We start from the raw sequence: 22077 nt of genomic DNA, 5'->3' as shown, positions 1-22077 counted from the left end.
TTGTAATTGATTGTTGTGCAGTTGTATTAGAATAGAAGATCCTGTCAGGAACCAAAAATTTAAGGAAAGAGGAATCGACAATTAATTTCTATAGCTGAACAAAATGATCATGACAATTTATTTATACAACTCAATTGAAAAAGGATGAGCATGACAATTTATTTATACGACTCAATTGAACAAGGATGAGGGTTCCTTTTTCTATAATCCTTTCACAAAATCTTTCCTTTATCAATGAAATTGTGCATTGTAATGGCAACTCTAATGGAATTAACCATTCTCTCTTTCTCTCTTTTTGTATTACAGCTGGATTCCACCCTCCATTAATTAAACTCTTTTTTCTTTTTCCTTTTCCCCTCTCTCTCACTCTCTCTTACATGTGGACCCCAACCCTTAAACCCCGAGTTGCTAAACCCTTAAACCCCCTTAACCCGATAAAGGGTTTTGCGCAATTCCTGCTGAGCCGCCGCTTCATATCGCCTTCCATCCCTCCGGCCTCCGCTGCTCGATCGCTGAGGCGACTTTGGTCTTCCTCCACCTCCCTCTCTCGACGACTCTGCCCAAAGGTACCTTTATATACACAAACAAACAAACAAACAAACAAAGGTATTGATATTTATACACACAAACAAACAAACAAAGGTATTTGACTTTTGCCCATATCCCATTTAAAGCCTAATTAAGCTTTAGACACAATACCTTTTGATTTCTGCAATCATAGTACAATTTATACACCCAAATCAACCAAATTGCTGATCAAGGAAGAGATGAAGATGAGTAATGAGATGCGATTAAAGATGCTAATTAACCAAAGTGTGTGTGTGTTTGTGTGGTATAGAAGGACCAGCAAAGAAGAAAGCTAAAAATGATGATGCAAAGAAGAAAGCAATTAGAACAGATGGCGAATAAAGTACAAAGGATGGATCTTTGTTAGAGGTGACTCAAACAATTGGTACAGGAGTTTTGACAGAGAAGAAAAAAAAAAAAAAAAAAAGACAAAGGGCTCCTGTTCTGACCTTCCATCCGAGGTTAAGCATAAACCTCAAGTAGAAGATAGAAATCAAGTGCGGCCTGATACCGATACTCATACTGCTAAGCAACCAGTTGTTTACTTTGCTGGCCCAACTGAAGTTGTAAATACTTCTTTAAAGAAGAAGAAGAAGAAGAAGTGCAAGATAAATGCATCTTTTGAAGATCCTACTAGTCTAAGACTAACACCAACACAATCGAGGACAGAAGGAGAAGAAGAGTTGCAAGGTATGTACACACCATTCAAGAGGAAATAGATTAGATGGTCATAAATTGATTTAGTCAATCTTATAGAGTTAACAAGCTTAATTTCCTTGAGAAATTAAATGTACGTACAACTTAATGATAGCTTGTTCATATATATATTCTCATTTAAATTTTGTAATCAGATCAAAATATCTCAAGTGAATTGAATACCTTTCCTTTCCTACTATGTATTACATATCACCTTTAAAATAAAAGACTGAAGACTAAGAATAGAAATTCAGCTAAATCAATTTAATGACAGGTCATGGTGCCAACAAGGGAGAATCTAGAAAAGCAGAGACTAATGATGCTAGTATAGCAGTTTGTGAACAAAAACATATTAAAGAAGCACCTCTCTGCTTGGAGAAAGAGAAAGACATATCTGGAAACAACTCCAGGCATGATTCTTAGTTCCCAGAAATCATTAGGCATAAACCTCAAGTAGAAGAAGATAGAAATCTAGTTTCGCTTTCACACAAGGAGAAAGAAGAGAAACCAGGTTGGTGATTACAAGGTCTTTCTTACCATACCAATCAGCCCATTATATATATATAGCTAACTATGAGCAAATAGGTGATACTTGTGTCTTGATTTAACATTTTCTTACCTTTTTACAAACAGGTGAAAAGGATACATGGAGTGGCAGTCATGAGGGAGGGAACACCAAAAAGAAAAGGGAAGGTGATGAAAAAGATATTATGTCATCGTGACATGAGTATAATCCAAAGGAAGCTGCTTCATCTACTTATAGTAATAATGTACCTTTGTGCAAAGAATTGCTGCCACCATGCAAGAAAAATCTTCTTGTTCTTGATATAAATGGGATATTAGTTGATATTACTTCAGATTATAAATATGAACAATATGTAGATTTCAAAATCAGCGGCAAATTAGGTAACAAAACAATTATTACCCTTTAATTTTTATACTACAGATTAATGTATTTGGTGTTAATTTTCTCTTCTTTTATGTCTGTCAGGTTTCAAGAGGCCCTTCTGTGTTGATTTTCTCAAGTTTTGTTTCGCAAACTTTGAATTTGGAGTTTGGTCATCAAGAAAGCAGTAAGTTCGATCTTTGAATTATATAAATACTATATAGAAGCAGGTATGCGTTTTCTTGAAGCACCAGATCTATTGTGTTTCGGCTAGTCTTGATTTTCAACATAAGTTTGATCTTCCTACTGGTATATTTTTTTTTTTATTATTCTGATTCTGTAGGTATAACCTAGTGGAAGCTGTCCACCATCTTTTTGGAGAAATGAAAAACAAGCTATTATTTTGTTGGGTACTCGACATTTATTTATAGTCTTCATTTATATATGTTTTACATTCTCTTCTTTGAGTTGTATTGATATTTTTTTCATTTTATTTGCCTTGATTACTCACAGGACCAATCAAAATGCACATATACAAAGTTCAAAACCGTGGAAAAAAAGCCCTTATTTTTTAAAGAATTAAACAAACTGTGGGAAAAGGTTGAAGCTAATTTGCCATGGGAAAATGGGCGATTTACACCATCTAATACGCTTCTTGTTGACGATTCTCCTTGCAAGGCCTTGCGTAACCCTGTATGTTGCTTGACCTACAACTCTTTTTTATTTCTTACTTTTTTTACTTACAGCAACAGCTGAGAATACCAACAGCTTCATTTAATTTGCAATTTATCTCAACATCTTACTGAGTTACAAGGATTAGTAAAGCAAAAATGATCACAATTGTGCATATATATATATGTTCATGATTTCCAAACCTAGTATGAAGGATCAATTTGTCAATGTTTAATAGTTTCTAATTATTACTTGTTAAATTTCTATTGCAGCCTTACACAGCGATTTTTCCACATCCATACACATTCTACAACAGAGAGGACAATTCCTTGGGTTAGTTTGTTACTTGTTTCATTTGCAAAATAATAAATGTTAATAATAAATGCATGATCTTATTGGTTAATTCTTATAATTCATAATTTGTTATGAGCAGGTAGAGGTGGAGAAATGAGGATATATTTAGAAAAAATAGCTGCAGTTGAGAACATTCCAGAATTTGTGAAGGAAAACCCATTTGGGCAATCTGCTATTACACCACATCAGCGTCCACAGTGGAATTATTATTACGGCATTCTTGAGGTTTTGAAAAGACTCGCTCCTGCTTTCTAACTGATACATGTTTTAACAGTTTTTGGTTGTGATTGGTTGATTGATTACAACTTAATAGGGGTTTAAGTTAAGTGTTTTGTGTAAGGTCATTTTGGGAATTGCAGTGGAATTATGGTTGGAAATGTAATAATCACAAGTGTAATGTTAACAGATGTATTTGTCTTATCAGTCAGTCTTCTTTTAAGCAAGCGTGATTACTCTCTAAATGACATATTTATATATATAGTTGTTAATAGGTATATTGCACGACTGTGATTGGGAGTTGCATTGTTTAGGTGATATACTAGAGTAGAGTCTAGAGGAAAAAAAAGGGGGCAGAAGCAAATGATACACCCAAAGCTGCTTTCTTCTCTCTTCATTTCCTAATTTTGTTTTATTCCATAACGAACTAAGTAAAATTAAGTGAGGTTACAACAACACCTCATTGATGTAAAAAGTCAGATTGAATAGGAAGCTCAGATTGGTCCATATTTGTGTGTTCCATACGCAAAAATGCAGAGATAACAAATTAAACAGTCAAATTATTTTCATGCGAAGTATCTAGTATCTACAATTGAATTACACCTGTTTCTGTTTCTACTAGAATTAAGGTTTTTGAGAATACAGTGCTAGCTTGCTCTAAACACCAAGGTAATATATATATATTTTTTCAAAGCAGTAAGTAATAGGTAGACTAATACAATAAATGCATATTCAAAACAACAAGATGCGGAAAATTTAGTATTGAAGAGATTTCCATATTAAACAATAAATTATCAATAAAACAAGCACTGGTAAGAAAAAACGGGATGACAGTAATTGGACCTGACAAGCCCAATCCAACACGAGCAAAAATATGAAAAAAAAAATCACCTATTAAAGATGGTGAGTGTCCTATTACAGGTTAATGTTGGTTCGTGCAAATTAATCAAAAGATTGCTTACAACAACAACAGAGAATACATCGATAACTAAAAGAATTTGAGAGTGTAGATATATAATTAAATCTCTTTCCCTAAAATATTTCATGTAAAAATAACACAACTGTCAATGGCTCGCTTCTTCATTTTCTAATAACACTAATACATAATTAAAGAGGATACAAACAATTGAACTTTTGTTGCTAATAATCTTGTATTATTTAGAATCAAGATCAAGATGGTAAATTAAGAAACAAAGAATTAGATACAAACATAGAGCTGAAGGAAGTGCAACGACGAGGGATAAAACAAGAGCCAAAGTCATAATTTGGTTTGAGAAAGCCATTGATGATTCTTTTTTCTTTCTTTGTTTATCTTCGTTGAATTGATCCAACAATGATTGCTACAATTGCTAGATGAGGTGATTTGAGGTTCGTTTAAATAAAGCAGAGATGGTTTCACGCGGCATCACTCAGGATTTTATTCATTTTCTTTTTTGAAATTTGCTACGCGATCAATAATACCATAATTTTGTGCTTCTGTTGCAGACATAAAATAGCCATAGTCTCTTTTCAGATCTTTTCTATAACATCCACAAGTTTACCTGTGTTTTCTGCATAAATATCTGCATTGTGTTACGAAGTTCTAGCATATCTTCTTCTTCTATTATTAAGGAATCTATATATGATTCCAACCAATAGTTAAATTGATCTATTTTTTTTACTGTTACCATTTTAAATCATGCTACCCACCTTAGTGCATCTTCATTACAATTGTCAAATTTAAATGAAAAATTAATGCTAAGTTAATTGCAAAACCATTATAATATTCCTGAAATTGTATTAATTACAAAATAAAGGAGAAACTTTTTTCTTTCTCTGGAAACGTGCACAAGAAACTAGGAAAAAAAAAGACTTTCAATTTATAAAATTAGAGAAAAAAAATAGGATGTGATTAAGAGGTATTAGTTATAAAGTTGATATATATTATTGGAAGAAATATATATTGATAAGGACAACACTTACCAATTTCTTTCTACCGGCCATTTGAACACAAGTGCCGGAAAAAAAAATGAAAATCCAAAGCACCTTAATTCTATTTCGAAGAACTACCTTTTTTCTCTTTGAAAAAATAAACTAAAATACATAAATAATACATGAGTTTCAAATGCTAAATATCACGATACCGGTAAAATTGTGTTTCAGAACCAAGCATATAAAGAAAGAAAAAAAAAAAAAAAAGGTTAGATAGAAATTAAGAGTAAGTGAAGAAGTCATCTCTATACTCTGATTTTCCAAGTGATGAGTGTCGTCGGTGAGAAAAAACGCTGAAGTAAACACATTAATTAATTAATTTCACCTGCACTCCATTGATCTCCTTCTATATATCCGCTTAATTACCTTCCGATTTTATCATCTTGAACAAGTAATTAATCGAGCACGGTCAGGTTAGTTGGTAGCTAGAGTATCCGTATCTTTTGAATTAACACGTACACCATTTGAGTTTAGCTCTGGACCAATCTGGCCTACGTACGTTTGTAATGCACAATTAATGCTCCTTTAGACCTTTAAGATACGTTATAATATGAAATGAATAATATATATATATATATATCAAACTTTAACTCAAACAGTGCGTTAATACATATCATGATATGAATTCGGTAAGCCTTCCCCTTTTCCTTCCCTTCTCGTCACCCTTTTAGACCAATTTTTCGTGACAATTTGTGAGAATTTTGGTGGAATGGAAATTTACATTCAGCCTGAATTAAATGTGTTATGTGGTCATTCGAGAATAGAAATTAAAATTGACCCAAGAAAAAATATATGGAATCAAATTTGTACACAATATATGCATGGAAATAAAATATGAGGTTGGACTTAATTAATATTTTTTCTTCACGTGTCATCTCGTGCGCAATCCCACTTTTCATATTATCAAGGTTGTTTGTTTTTAGCATTTCGTTTGATTTCTTTATTTTATTTAATTATTAATTATTTTTACTATTTGTTCACCAAATAAAAAAAAAGAATGGGAAAGAGGGTTTCTTGCAAAAACAAAAAAAAAATATATATATATTCTCTCTCTGCAAAAAAGTATAGTACTATCAAGAAAACTCCTCCCCTTCTCTCAGCTCTCCTTTAATTTGAGATTGAATGTGAAATTGTCATGATGGTTGAAATGGTGTAATGAAAGACAGAGAGCTCAGTCCACACTTCAAACACCTTGCAGCTCACGGGTTATTGCCACACTTGATATGATATCAAATGAATTGCTTTTCAAAAAGGCTCTCCATACAGCTCCCTTACCGATTCTTCCTTCTATGCCACTGAATATTTATCTTCCATCTATACTTTTAGCCTTTTAGATAAATATATATATATATAGAGAGAGAGAGATTGTTTGTATTCTCTCTCTATATATATATAGAACTTTTGTTGCTAATAACCCTAATCCAACGGTTTTACTGTTTTGTTAAGCCACCGTTGGATCAGCAATTTTCAAAGTGGCTTAATAAATAGTAAAAAAATTCAGAAAAGTGTAAAATTTGGTCTCCAAGCACATATTAATATGGAGAACAAGATGAACGGTTCAGATCGACTTTTCGAATTTTAAAATTTCAAATTTGGACCGTGTGTATTTCGGCCCATATGCTACCGAAAGCACATTAGCCTATCTCATATAGAGAGAGAGAGAGAGAGATAGGCTAATGTGCTTTCGGTAGCATATGGGTCGAAATACACACGGTTCAAATTTAAAATTTCAGAATTCAAAAAGTCGATCTGAACCGTTCATCTTGTTCTCCATATTAATATGTGCTTGGAGACCAAATTTTATATTTTTCTGAATTTTTTTACTATTTATTAAGCCACTTTGAAAATCGCTAATCCAACGGTTTTACTGTTTTGTTAAGCCACTTAGAGGCATATATTTGTACATGTATATAATATATACCGAGGATAGCAAATAGAATATATCTCATTGTTTTATTAAATGTGAAATGAACCTTGAATTCTTATTGGTAGAATCTAAGATTGTATCATAAGTTAGTATTGAAATTTTTTAGACTACTACAGTCTACAGGGGACCATAATCTATATACAACTATAATTTCATCTTCTGCGGTTTGAAATAATTGTTGATATAGCTGCAGCGAAAAGAATTACTGCTTTCTTCCAAAAAAGATATATATGTTTCTTTTCTCTTAGATTTAATTATAACAATTGATCGATTCTCTTCAGGGCCGGTCCTGAAGATTTTGTGGCCCGGGCGGAAGAAAATTTTGGACCCTTTATATATACTAGTGTTGTAAAAACGGTCTTAACGGCCGATTATATGCCTTTTTGATCGTTAGCGGCGGTGTCACACCCCGGAACAGGGGGTCGCACAGTTTTGTGTCACTGTTTTAAAAATGCGGTTTTATATATATATATATATATAAATTGTTATGTTTATGTAAGTGGGCCTGCTTCTAAGAGTATGCGGGGGGTGGCAGGGGGGCGGCAGCCCCCTGCGAGCGTTGTCTGAGGTTACGAAGCACCGCTCAATAAAGCCTGGAAAATTTTATTTCGGAGAAGTCAAATTGCATGAAAATCCTTTAACCGACGGTCCAGATTAGTCAAATTATCATATGATTTGATTTAAAACAAGTTTGGTTCAAATCCGATTTAATTTGGCTAAGTTATACCCAAAACAGCATTTTTCAGAACCCATTGCGGCCCGCAATAGGGCTGTTGCGGCCCGCAACAAATTCCAAAATTTCCAGCCTCTGCGAATCGCCTCTGCCTCCATTCATTGCGGCCCGCAATGAATTTATTGCGGCCCGCAATGAATTTATTGCGGCCCGCAATGACCTGGTTGGCCTCTGCATCCTTTCATTGCGGCCCGCAATGAATTTATTGCGGCCCGCAATGACCTGGTTGGATTTTAATCTGCGAATTTCCCTCTGTCTACTCTCATTGCGGCCCGCAATAGGGTTATTGCGGCCCGCAATAAGGGTACTGTTTTTCATTCCTTTGTCCATTTTCGTGAAATTTCACCCCGTTTTCAAACCCGATCAAATCCCCGTATAATTAAGCAATTATTCCCCATTCACTAGCAATTTTAATGACATTTAATATGCAATTTCAACATTTAAGTAATAACAACAATTTAAAACATACCGTTAGGGTTTTATAACATAATACGGTTCGATAATAACCTATACATCAAGATAACCGACTACGGGTTCAACTACACATTCAAAATGGGCATAAAGGGTTTGGCATAACCTATTAGCTCGGCCTAAACTCACGCGTCGAGCCCGAGTCCCACTTCACTTGCGTTTACCTGCACATTTCAATTCAAAGGGAAAAATTCCCCGAGGGGAGGGGGTGAGAAAACCTGTCATCCGTTTTCTCAGTGCGGAATTTAAAGGGCTACTGGATTTGTGAGAAACCCATCACCAGAACTAAATACACTAGCAATAGGGCATCTATTTACTTATTCACCAATAATAATAAATGCACATGTACCGGGAATAGATCCAAACGGATTTCAATTCACAAAAATCAACATCAATCAACGAATTTCCAGAAAGATTTGGTGTCACAGATATAATATATATAAGTCTGGTTATGAGGTACAGATATCAACTATCGGTCACCTCCGGCTTAACAGTTCTATTTTCTGGTTTCAAGTCATACAATCTCATCAATTCATCACTTAAAATATACACGGGCATATTCCGCGAATATGCAACAGAATATCACTTTTCTCAAAAAGAAATCACTGATACTTTCACTGAATCACTGAACCACAGTTCTACCTAAAATTACACTGCACTTCCCTTACCCAACCGGTACTGGGTTCACTAGGGCCATTCTCCAGATGCGCATAAGGGTCCTGGATGAAAGTCTAGTAGCTAGCTAGACTTTCCACTATGATACACTGTTCACTTCACACAATCAATCCAAGTCATACTGTGGTTCCACTCACTTATTCAAAACGACAGATCAACAATCGATAAACCGTACCAACATGAGAATCATAACAGTTATACAATTCAATTACACTAATATCACAATTAATGCAATGCGGCAACAAATGCTTTCAATCAGAGATTCAACATGCTATGCACAGTTTATTTAAATCAAGCAATCAACATAAATATAATAATATGCACCGTTATTTAGTTCTACGAATAAACCCCAAAACAGATCCCGTGAACCCCCGCACCTGGTTATGTAGGGCACGTAGAGGGTCCGCGATCTCGCGACTCGGTAAGCTCGTCAATCCGGCTAGCCGTGCTCGTTAGGATCTATCCATAGGTCAATTTATTAAATTCCGGCACTTTTACAATTTAAACCCTAATCAATTTTTGGGAAAATCCGTAAATTGGAAATTTGGTTGCACTTTGGAACACGGAATCAATCAATTTACGCTATAGAAACAACAAAGGCACGGAATAATCAGTTTGGTACGATTCTACGGGTTTTCACCGAAACCCTAAAAACACGGAATCAAGAAATGAGAGAGAAATAGATAGGGGAATTACCAATGGAACGGATGGATGTGCGAGGTTTGAGCTCCTCTTCCTAAATCTCCTTTTTCGGGCAATACGGTCACTGGGGTTGTCTCTCTCTCACTCTCTCTCACTCTCTCGTTGTCTTTCTCTCTTGGCGGAAACAAAGGAAAAAGAGAGAAGGGTGGGGGCGCAGGAAAGGAAAGAAAGGAGGGGAAAGAGGGAAGAATGACAAGGGCCCCCACTTGTAAGTGGTCTTTTTGCAAAATAAACCCTTCACTTGTTCGATATTGATTAAATGATTTATATAACACCTATTGCTCCTCTTTCTTAACACAATTAATCGTATAATTATTCTTCACCATCCACGTCACTAATTTCGTATATACGTATATATATATTATTCGATTTAACCACTTATTATTTTAATTAAATCTGAATTTTAAAAGTTCACAGTGTTACAGGCGGTCAAACTGTTATCGAAGGTCTATTAGTTAATTTTTTTCAATTAATCATTCTCGATTATTCTCAATTATTCCGTTTATTCTCGTTTGATTGTCCGTTTATTCTCATTTATTTTTGTTTATTCCAGTGATTATTTATTTTACATTGTTCTTTTCTGTGACTGTGTGATAATAAGTTTCATAAATCATGAATTGCAGTTTTATTTGTGCTTGGATATACATCCATTTTTTTTACATATGTTTTTTTCTTCTTACTTATTTTGAATTAATTGATTAATTCCTCTATTATTATATACCATGTATTTTTCTTACTTACTAATGTAATTTTTTCAATTAGTACATAATCTTTATATATCAAATTAATTTGTTATTACAAACTAAATTTAGTGATTCTTATATTGGAATGTTTCATGTCTTTCAAATAATATATTATTAGTATTTGAAAACGCTTAATTCTTGAATTTATTTTTTCATTAAATAAATGTGGTGCTTACACATATAAAGTGCGTGTGTATTGTTAAGCACAGTGTTTTAAAAATCGGTCTATTCGGCCGAATATTCGTATTCGGTTGGAATCTGAATAGAAAATGAGTATTCGGTCCAATATACGGTTTTGAATATTTGGCCGCATATTCGGTCGAATTGAGATCAATATATGAATATTTCAGTATTTCATTTAGTATGAGATGAGGATCGATATTTTAACATTTCATCATCAATTTAATATACAGTCAATCATAAATACTTTCTTTGTATACAAATTAATATGAATTTTCATTTTAAAATCTGCATGTATAAATCCGAATAAAAACCGTATATGCGGCCGCATATATACCCTATATGCGGTATGCGGTGGTTTCCAAATACTGAATAAGAACTGACTTTTAAAACACTGGTTAAGCGTAGTGTCGTGTTATAATAATAAAACTAAGTTAAATTAAGTTTATTTGATAAGTTTGATGAGTTAAATAATTTTTATTAATAAATTATGAATATATACATATAATTTTAATAAAAATATAAAATTGTCTGCATAATTCTGATTAATCGGCCGCATATCGATTAATCACTTGACGGTACTCCGTCCGTTCGACAAACGCATACCGTTATTTACAATATTGATATATACAATTTTTTTTATTGATATGCCAATAGATCATACCTATTTATAGAAAAGTTTGGGCTCTAATATTTTATTTATTTTTAATATATACAGATTATTTTTTTTTAATATATGCAAAATTTTTTTTTTTAGGCCCCTTGAATTTTGGGGCCCGGGGCGGTCGCCCTGGCTGCCCAGCACCAGGGCCGGCACTGATTCTCTTTTACATGCTATTTTTTATAATATGGTTATCAACTCGATCATGAGAGAGAGAGAGAGAGAGAGACAATTTTTGATGGAGATTTTTTTTTTTTTTTTTTGTAGGATCAAAATATTATGTGTAGCATTTTTGTTGTAAATTTTGACAAGTGAATTAAGGTGTTGAGTGCTATTATATCCCAATTAATTAATGTAGCAACTTCATATATAATTCATACGTAATTAATTTCCTCAAAATGTATTGAACATATTAATTAATTAGTTTTGATTCAAGAAAAGAACTTTGAATAAATTAATTGTGAGTGTCCATTGGTTTTGTTTAATTCTTGAACATTAATCAGAGTATTAATTAGACAGTAGCAAATCAGATTCCTTTTGCATACATGTATAAAGTAAGTCAATAGTGTTGTTTTTATATTCACAAGAGGTATGGAGAGCAGAGCTCCCTTTCCTTACATTAAATATTAGGGATCAACTAACTATCCCTCAGTCAATTTCTCTCATTCATTCCCCAGTCAATAACTACTGACGCGTGCAAATATGGATACCTATGTGCACAAGTGTTAATATATAATATATCAAGTATTCATACCTAAGATACCAATAATTTCGAAAAAAAAAACTGGACACATCACACACACATCTTTTACATGTTTTTAGAGTTGGATTTTTTTTTCTCCGTTCAATTTCATCAATATTTATGACGGTCTGTGAGAAAATTTGTAAATCTAAAATCATGGACGTCTTCTACATAATTTTCTTTTTTCAAATGAGATCCATGATGACATACTTTCGGGTTGTCCATCTTGCAAGTATTCATACCTCGTCATACAAATATTCATACGTTGCTGTGTAAGTATTCATATCTTGTTGAGCAAGTATTCATACCTCGTAATGCATTACCTGTGGTGACCGCTAATTAAATGGGAGATCACTAACTACTTAGGTAACCACCTAATATTTGATAGATTTTACAACTGTCATGTGTAAATATGGATGCATATGCGCGCAGGTGTTAATATATAATATATCAAGTATGAATACTTGCGCGGCGGACAACTCAAAAGTACTTCATTATGGATCTCATTTGAAAGATAAAATTACGTAGAAAATGTCTGTGACTTTAGATTCGCAAAAAAATTCACAGATTGTCAGAAATATAGGCGACATTGAAGTAAGAAAAAAAAACCATAAAATGTGTAAAAAATGAGTATGTGATAAAAAAGATTGTTTAAAGAAATACTTGATATTTTACATATGAATACTTACTATATTAGATGTTAATACTTGCGTATATAAGTATACATATTTATGCGCATCAGTTGTAAATTTTTTCAAATATTAGCGGTCCCCCACATTATTAATGACTGATACACATTTTCTTTTGTCTTTTTGTGCTGGAAGTTGTGGTCCCCTCATATAATTAATAATTGAGGGATGAATGGGGGAAATAAACTGGGGGAAGGAAATATTTATTCTAAATATTAACCTTTGCTTATTTTTGTAAATTCTAATTTTGTTCAACAAAAGGAACAAAAATATGAAGTAGAAAGTTTTGGTAATTAAAGAAGATGTACATGAGACAAGTCAGACAAGTATCCTCAGTTTGGAAGTGGTCCAAAGAAAGCACATCTCTAGAAGCTTAATTAACTTTGATATCAACTAATAATTAGCTATATATGTACACTCATAAAATTTGCATATTTTTTATTTATTTTTGTGTCTAGACATTTTGCACTAATCAAACAAGATTATCTCAACCAAGAATTAAACACAAATTAATTACATATATATATATATATATATATATATGAGTTAGGCTGGGGTGCTATGGATAGCATAGTGGCCTCTATGCTACAGCTCAATATTCAAGTTTTCAAAATCCAAACGGTCGATCCGAACCGTTCATCTTATTCTCCATATTAATATCTGCTTGGAGACCAAATTTTATAATTTTCTGAATTTTTTTACTATTTATTAAGCCACTTTGAAAATCGCTAATCCAACGGTTTTACTGTTTTGTGCAGCCACCGTTGGATCAACAATTTTGTAAAATACTTAATAAATAGTAAAAAAAATTCAGAAAAATATAAAATTTGGTCCCCAAGAAGATATTAATATGGAGAATAAGATGAACGGTTCGGATCGACTGTTTGGATTTTGAAAACTCGAATATTGAGCCGTAGCATAGAGGCCACTATGCTATCCATAGCACCCCAGCCTAACTATATATATATATATATATATATATATATATATAGGCTGTGGCTAATTTGCTGCCGGCATCATTTCTGCCATCCATTTTTTTGTTTTATGATGTCCAAAAAACAAATCCAAACCGCTAGATGTTTAATCTTATTATAATCTACTTGGAGACCAAATTTTATATTTTTTGGAATTTTTTTACTATATATTAAACTGGTTTGAAAACCGCTGATTTCAATGCTGCAGAAATTTACTGAAATCAGCGGTTTCCAAACCAGCTTAATATATAGTAAAAAAATTCCAAAAAATGTAAAATTTGGTCTCCAAGTAGATTATAATATAGATTAAACATCTAACGGTTTGGATTTGTTGTTTGGACATCACACGACTAAATATAGCCCCGGCAGCACCTCTGCTGAAATGCTGCCAGCAGCAATTTAGACAGACCCTATATATATATATATATATAGAGGAGGGTTCAAATGCACCCAAATTTTTGTGCACCCAAATGCACCCAAATTTTTGTGCACCCAAATGCACCCTAATTTTTAAATCATTCTTCTCCGTTTTCAAAGTCCGAATAGTCAATTCGAATCGTTAGATGTGATCTATATATTAAGATGTGTTTGGAGACCAAATTTTACATTTTTTGGAATTTTTTTACTATTTATTAAACCACTTTGAAAATCGCTGATTTTACACTTTCTGGACCATTGGATCAGAGATTTTCAAAGTGGCTTAATAAATAGTAAAAAAATTCAAAAAAATGTAAAATTTGGTCTCCAAGCACATCTTAATATATAGATCTCATCTAACGCTTCGGATTGACTATTTGGACTTTAAAAAGGGACAAAAATGATAGGGTGCATTCGAACCCTCCTCATATATATATATATAGGAATATGCTAGCAAGCAACGCGTATCATAGAGACCCTCCGTGCAACGGCTCAATATTTAACTTTTCAAAATTCTAACGGTCGATCCGAACCATTCATCTTGTTCTCCATATTAATATGTGTTTGGAGACCAAATTTTACATTTTTTGGAATTTACTATTTTTTTAGATTTATTGAAAATCGCTGTTTTCAGCAAATCTGGACCATAAAAAACTTATCTTACAAGCAAAACCGCAAGGAAACCATGGTTGTTGCATGCGTGCAGTTCAATGAAAGTAGCCCACTTCAAGAAAAGCTCCATCTACATAAACAAAAGTACAACTAAATTATTGGTACTAACCAAGAGTGAATGTTGTAAGACCGGACCACCCCAAAAAAGACTATAACATAGACCAATCAGCTCAAACAAGTAACGGCCAAGTCAGCTTTGGCTGACTTCTACCGGTTATGTACACGAAACAACCACAAGGAGAAGAAATAAGTCGTGCAACAAAAAAAGAAAGGATGTATTGTGAAAGAAACTTATCTTACAAGCGGAACCTCAAGGAAGTCATGGTTGTTGCATGTGTGCCGTTCCATGAAAGCAGCCCACTTCAAGAAAAGCTTCATCTACATAAACAAAAGTACAACTCAATTATCGGTACTAACCGAGAGTGAAGGTTGTGAGATCTGACCACCTAAAAAATACTATAACATAGACCTATCAGCTCAAACAAGTAACAGCCAAGTCAGCTTCGGCTGACTTCCACCGGTTATGTACACGAAACAGTCACAAGGAGAAGAAATAAGCATTACAAAAACAAAAGAAAGGATATATTGCGAAGGAAACTTATCTTACAAGCGAAACCGCAAGGAAGTCATGGTTGTTGCATGCGTGCCGTTCCAAGAAAGCAGCCTACTTCAAGGAAAGCTCAATCCACACAAACAAAAGTACAACTCAATTATCGGTACTAACCAAGACTGAAAGTTATGAGATCTGACCACCTAAAAAAAACTATAACATAGTCCTATCAGCTCAAACAAGTAACGAACAAGTCAGCTTTGGCTGACTTCTACCGGTTATATACACGAAACAGCCACAAGGGGAAGAAATAAGCCGCACAACAAAAAAATGATATATTGTGAATGAAACTTGTCTTACAAGCGAAACCGCAAGGAAGTCATGGTGGCTGAATGCGTGCCGTTCTAAGAAAGCAGTCCACTTCAAGAAAAGTTGCATCTACATAAATAAAAGTATAACTCAATTATTGGTACTAACCAAGAGCGAAGGTTGTAAGATCTGACCACCTAAAAAAACTGTAACATAACCATATCAACTCAAACAAGTAACGACCAAGTCAGTTTTGGCTGACTTCTACCGGTTATGTACACGAAACAGCCACAAGGAGAAGAAATAAGCCGTGCAACAAAAAAGGAAGGATGTATTGTGAAGGAAACTTATCTTACAAGTGAAACCTCAAGGAAGTCATGGTTGTTGCATGTGTGCCGTTCCAAGAAAGCAGCCCACTTCAAGAAAAGTTCCATCTAAATAAACAAAAGTACAACTCAATTATCGGTACTAACCGAGAGTGAAGGTTGTGAGATCGGACCACATCAAAAAAGACTATCACATAGACCTATTATCTCAAACAAGTAACAGCCAAGTCAGCTTTGGCTGACTTCTACCAGTTATGTACATGAAACAGCCACAAGGAGAACAAATAAATCGTACAACAAAAAATGAAAAGATATATTGTGAAGGAAACTTATCTTACAAGCGAAACCACAAGGAAACCATGGTTGTTGCTTGCGTGCCGTTCTAAGAAAGCAGCTTACTTCAAGAAAAGTTCCATCTACATAATCAATAGTACAACTCAATTATCGGTACTAACCAAGAGTGAAGGTTGTGAGATCTGACCACCTAAAAAAAACTATTACAGAGACCTATCAGCTCAAACAAGTAACAACCAAGTCAGCTTGGACTGACTTCTACCGGTTATGTACACAAAAGAGCCACAAGGAAAAGAAATAAGCCGCGCCACAAAAAAAAGGATATATTGTGAAGGAAACTTATCTTACAAGCGAAACCGCAAGGAAGTCATGATTGTTGCCTGCGTGCCGTTCCAAGAAAGCAGCTCACTTCAAGAAAAGTTTCATCTACATAATCAATAGTACCACTCAATTATCGGTACTAACCAAAAGAGAATGTTGTAAGATCAGACCACCTCAAAAAAGATTATAACATAGACCTATCACCTCAAACAAGTAACGGCCAAGTCAGCTTTGGCTGACTTCCACCGGTTATGTACATGAAACAGCCACAAGGAGAACAAATAAGCCATACAACAAAAAATGAAAAGATATATTGTGAAGGAAACTAATATTACAAGTGAAACCACAAGGAAACCATGGTTGTTGCTTGCGTGTCGTTCTAAGAAAGCAGCCTACTTCCAGAAAAGCTTCATCTACATAATCAATAGTACAACTCAATTATCGGTACTAACCAAGAGTGATGGTTGTGAGATCTAACCACCTAAAAAAAGACTATAACATAGACCTATCAGCTCAAAAAATTAACGGCCAAGTCAGCTTTGGCTGACTTCTTCCGGTTATGTACACGAAACAGCCACAAGGAGAATAAATAAGCCGTGCAACAAAAAAAGAAATGATATATTGTGAAGGAAACTTATCTTACAAGCGAAACCACATGGAAACCATAGTTGTTGCATGCGTACAGTTCTAAGAAAGCAGTCCACTTCAAGAAAAGTTTCATCTACATAAACAAAAGTACAACTAAATTATCGGTACTAACCAAAAGTGAAGGTTGTGAGATCTGACCAACTAAAAAAAACTATAACAAAGACCTATCAGCTCAAACAAGTAACGACCAAGTCAGCTTTGGCTAACTTCAACCGTTTATGTACACAAAACGGCCACAAAGTGAAGAAATAAGCCGAGCAACAAAAAAAATAGAACATATTGTGAAGAAAACTTATCTTATAAGCGAAACCGCAAGGAAGACAAGGTTGTTGCATGCGCGCCGTTCCAAGAAAGAAGCCCAATTCAACAAAAGCTTCATCTACATAAACAAAAATTCAACTCAATTATCGGTACTAACCAAGAGTGAAGGTTGTGAGATCTGACCACCTAAAAAAAACTATAACATAGACCTATCAGCTCAAAAAAGTAACGGCCAAGTCAGCTTTGGCTGACTTCTACCGGTTATATACACAAAACGGCCACAAGGAGAAAAAATAAGCCGTGCAACAAAAAAAATAGAATTTATTATGAAGAAAACTTATATTATAAGCGAAACCGCAACGAATACAAGGTTGTTGCATGCGCACCGTTCCAAGCAAGAAGTCCACTTCAACAAAAGCTCCATCTACATAAACAAAAATTCAACTCAATTCTCGGTACTAACCAAGAGTGAAGGTTGTGAGATCTGACCACCTAAAAAAAACTATAACATAGACCTATCAGCTCAAAAAAGTAACGGCCAAGTCAGCTTTGGCTGAATTCTACCGGTTATGTACACAAAACGGCCACAAGGAGAAGAAATAAGCCGTACAACAAAAAAAATAGAATTTATTTTGAAGAAAACTTATCTTATAAGCGAAACCGCAAGGAAGACAGGGTTGTTGCATTCGCGCCGTTCCAAGAAAGAAGCCCACTTCAACAAAAGCTTCATCTACATAAATAAAAATTCAACTCAATTATCGGTACTAACCAAGAGTGAAGGTTGTGAGATCTGACCACCTAAAAAAAACTATAACATAGACCTATCAGCTCAAAAAAGTAACGGCCAAATCAGCTTTGGCTGAATTCTACCGGTTATGTACACAAATCGGCCACAAGGAGAAGAAATAAGCCGTGCAACAAAAAAAATAGAATTTATTGTGAAGAAAACTTATATTATAAGCGAAACCGCAAAGAATACAAGGTTGTTGCATGCGCGTCGTTCCAAGAAAGAAGCCCACTTCAACAAAAGCTCCATCTACATAAACAAAAATTCAACTCAATTATCTTTACTAACCAAGAGTGAAGGTTGTGAGATCTGACCACCTAAAAAAAACTATAACATAGACCTATCAGCTCAAAAAAGTAACGGCCAAGTCAGCTTTGGCTGAATTCTACCGGTTATGTACACAAAACGGCCACAAGGAGAAGAAATAAGCCGTACAACAAAAAAAATAGAATTTATTTTGAAGAAAACTTATCTTATAAGCGAAACCGCAAGGAAGACAGGGTTGTTGCATTCGCGCCGTTCCAAGAAAGAAGCCCACTTCAACAAAAGCTTCATCTACATAAATAAAAATTCAACTCAATTATCGGTACTAACCAAGAGTGAAGGTTGTGAGATCTGACCACCTAAAAAAAACTATAACATAGACCTATCAGCTCAAAAAAGTAACCGCCAAATCAGCTTTGGCTGAATTCTACCGGTTATGTACACAAATCGGCCACAAGGAGAAGAAATAAGCCGTGCAACAAAAAAAATAGAATTTATTGTGAAGAAAACTTATATTATAAGCGAAACCGCAAAGAATACAAGGTTGTTGCATGCGCGTCGTTCCAAGAAAGAAGCCCACTTCAACAAAAGCTCCATCTACATAAACAAAAATTCAACTCAATTATCTTTACTAACCAAGAGTGAAGGTTGTGAGATCTGACCACCTAAAAAAAACTATAACATAGACCTATCAGCTCAAAAAAGTAACGGCCAAGTCAGCTTTGGCTGAATTCTACCGGTTATGTACACAAAACAGCCACAAGGAGAAGAAATAAGCCGTGCAACAAAAAAAATAGAATTTATTGTGAAGAAAACTTATCTTATAAGCGAAACCGCAAGGAAGACAGGGTTGTTGCATTCGCGCTGTTCCAAGAAAGAAGCCCACTTCAACAAAAGCTCCATCTACATAAAAAAAAATTTAACTCAATTATCGGTACTAACCAAGAGTGAAGGTTGTGAGATCTGACCACCTAAAAAAAACTATAACATAGACCTATCAGCTCAAAAAAGTAACGGCCAAGTCAGCTTTGGCTGACTTCTACCGGTTATGTACACAAATCGGCCACAAGGAGAAGAAATAAGTCGTGCAACAAAAAAAATAGAATATATTGTGAAGAAAACTTATCTTATAAGCGAAACCGCAAGAAAAACAAGGTTGTTGCATGCGCGCCGTTCCAAGAAAGAAGCCCACTTTAACAAAAACTCCATGTACATAAACAAAAATTCAACTCAATTATCGGTACTAACCAAGAGTGAAGGTTGTGAGATCTGACCACCTAAAAAAAACTATAACATAGACCTATCAGCTCAAAAAAGTAACGGCCAAGTCAGCTTTGGCTGAATTCTACCGGTTATGTACACAAATCGGCCACAAGGAGAAGAAATAAGCCGTGCAACAAAAAAAATAGAATTTATTGTGAAGAAAACTTATCTTATAAGCGAAACCGCAAGGAACACAGGGTTGTTGCATTCGCGCCGTTCCAAGAAAGAAGCCCACTTCAACAAAAGCTTCATCTACATAAACAAAAATTCAACTCAATTATCGGTAATAACCAAGAGTGAAGGTTGTGAGATCTGACCACCTAAAAAAAACTATAACATAGACCTATCAGCTCAAAAAAGTAACGGCCAAGTCAGCTTTGGCTGACTTCTACCGGTTATGTACACAAATCGGCCACAAGGAGAAGAAATAAGTCGTGCAACAAAAAAAAAAGAATATATTGTGAAGAAAACTTATCTTATAAGCGAAACCGCAAGGAAGACAGGGTTGTTGCATTCGCGCCGTTCCAAGAAAGAAGCCCACTTCAACAAAAGCTCCATCTACATAAAAAAAAATTCAACTCAATTATCGGTACTAACCAAGAGTGAAGGTGGTGAGACCTGACCACCTAAAAAAAAACTATAACATAGACCTATCAGCTCAAAAAAGTAACGGCCAAGTCAGCTTTGGCTGACTTCTACCGGTTATGTACACAAAACGGCCACAAGGAGAAGAAATAAGCCGTGCAACATAAAAAATAGAATTTATTGTGAAGAAAACTTATCTTACAAGCGAAACCGCAAGGAACACAGGGTTGTTGCATTCGCGCCGTTCCAAGAAAGAAGCTCACTTCAACAAAAGCTCCATCTACATAAACAAAAATTCAACTCAATTATCGGTACTAACCAAGAGTGAAGGTTGTGAGATCTGACCACCTAAAAACAACTATAACATAGACCTATCAGCTCAAAAAAGTAACGGCCAAGTCAGCTTTGGCTGAATTCTACCGGTTATGTACACAAATCGGCCACAAGGAGAAGAAATAAGCCGTGCAACAAAAAAAATAGAATTTATTGTGAAGAAAACTTATCTTATAAGCGAAACCGCAAGGAACACAGGGTTGTTGCATTCGCGCCGTTCCAAGAAAGAAGCCCACTTCAACAAAAGCTTCATCTACATAAACAAAAATTCAACTCAATTATCGGTAATAACCAAGAGTGAAGGTTGTGAGATCTGACCACCTAAAAAAAACTATAACATAGACCTATCAGCTCAAAAAAGTAACGGCCAAGTCAGCTTTGGCTGACTTCTACCGGTTATGTACACAAATCGGCCACAAGGAGAAGAAATAAGTCGTGCAACAAAAAAAAAAGAATATATTGTGAAGAAAACTTATCTTATAAGCGAAACCGCAAGGAAGACAGGGTTGTTGCATTCGCGCCGTTCCAAGAAAGAAGCCCACTTCAACAAAAGCTCCATCTACATAAAAAAAAATTCAACTCAATTATCGGTACTAACCAAGAGTGAAGGTGGTGAGACCTGACCACCTAAAAAAAAACTATAACATAGACCTATCAGCTCAAAAAAGTAACGGCCAAGTCAGCTTTGGCTGACTTCTACCGGTTATGTACACAAAACGGCCACAAGGAGAAGAAATAAGCCGTGCAACATAAAAAATAGAATTTATTGTGAAGAAAACTTATCTTACAAGCGAAACCGCAAGGAACACAGGGTTGTTGCATTCGCGCCGTTCCAAGAAAGAAGCTCACTTCAACAAAAGCTCCATCTACATAAACAAAAATTCAACTCAATTATCGGTACTAACCAAGAGTGAAGGTTGTGAGATCTGACCACCTAAAAACAACTATAACATAGACCTATCAGCTCAAAAAAGTAACGGCCAAGTCAGCTTTGGCTGACTTCTACCGGTTATGTACACAAATCGGCCACAAGGAGAAGAAATAAGTCGTGCAACAAAAAAAATAGAATATATTGTGAAGAAAACTTATCTTATAAGCGAAACCGCAAGGAAGACAAGGTTGTGGCATGCGCGCCGTTCCAAGAAAGAAGTCCACTCCAACAAAAGCTCCATCTACATAAACAAAAAT

The 22077-nt window shown here is 34.9% G+C and overlaps 1 protein-coding gene across 2 annotated transcripts; it reads left to right on the top strand.

Moving 5' to 3' along the window:
* The first annotated feature begins 975 nt into the window (after positions 1–975).
* On the top strand, positions 976–3633 carry LOC144567428 (uncharacterized). Of its 2 annotated transcripts, none has more exons than XM_078317564.1 (7): positions 976–1257; positions 1897–2169; positions 2255–2336; positions 2493–2559; positions 2663–2842; positions 3094–3154; positions 3255–3633. In XM_078317564.1, the coding sequence occupies exons 4-7, from the start codon at positions 2533–2535 to the stop codon at positions 3428–3430; spliced, it is 444 nt and encodes a 147-aa protein (XP_078173690.1). In that variant the 5' UTR covers positions 976–1257; positions 1897–2169; positions 2255–2336; positions 2493–2532; the 3' UTR covers positions 3431–3633. The 2 variants fall into 2 exon arrangements, with proteins under 2 accessions (XP_078173690.1, XP_078173691.1); XM_078317565.1 differs by lacking the exon at positions 976–1257 and adding an exon at positions 1543–1774.
* Positions 3634–22077: the final 18444 nt, after the last annotated feature.

This window comes from Carex rostrata, chromosome 16 (genome assembly GCF_964058835.1).
Source record: "Carex rostrata chromosome 16, lpCarRost1.2, whole genome shotgun sequence".
Classification (NCBI taxonomy): Eukaryota; Viridiplantae; Streptophyta; class Magnoliopsida; order Poales; family Cyperaceae; genus Carex; species Carex rostrata.
This window is presented reverse-complemented; position numbering and strand designations above follow the sequence as displayed.

Bases quoted from the DNA above. Each gene is read 5' to 3' on its own strand.
- LOC144567428 (XM_078317564.1), top strand. From the start codon at position 2,533: ATGAAAAACAAGCTATTATTTTGTTGG. The intron at 2,560-2,662 runs GTACTCGACATT...GATTACTCACAG, and splicing joins ACAAGCTATTATTTTGTTGG to GACCAATCAAAATGCACATA. The intron at 3,155-3,254 runs GTTAGTTTGTTA...TGTTATGAGCAG, and splicing joins CAGAGAGGACAATTCCTTGG to GTAGAGGTGGAGAAATGAGG.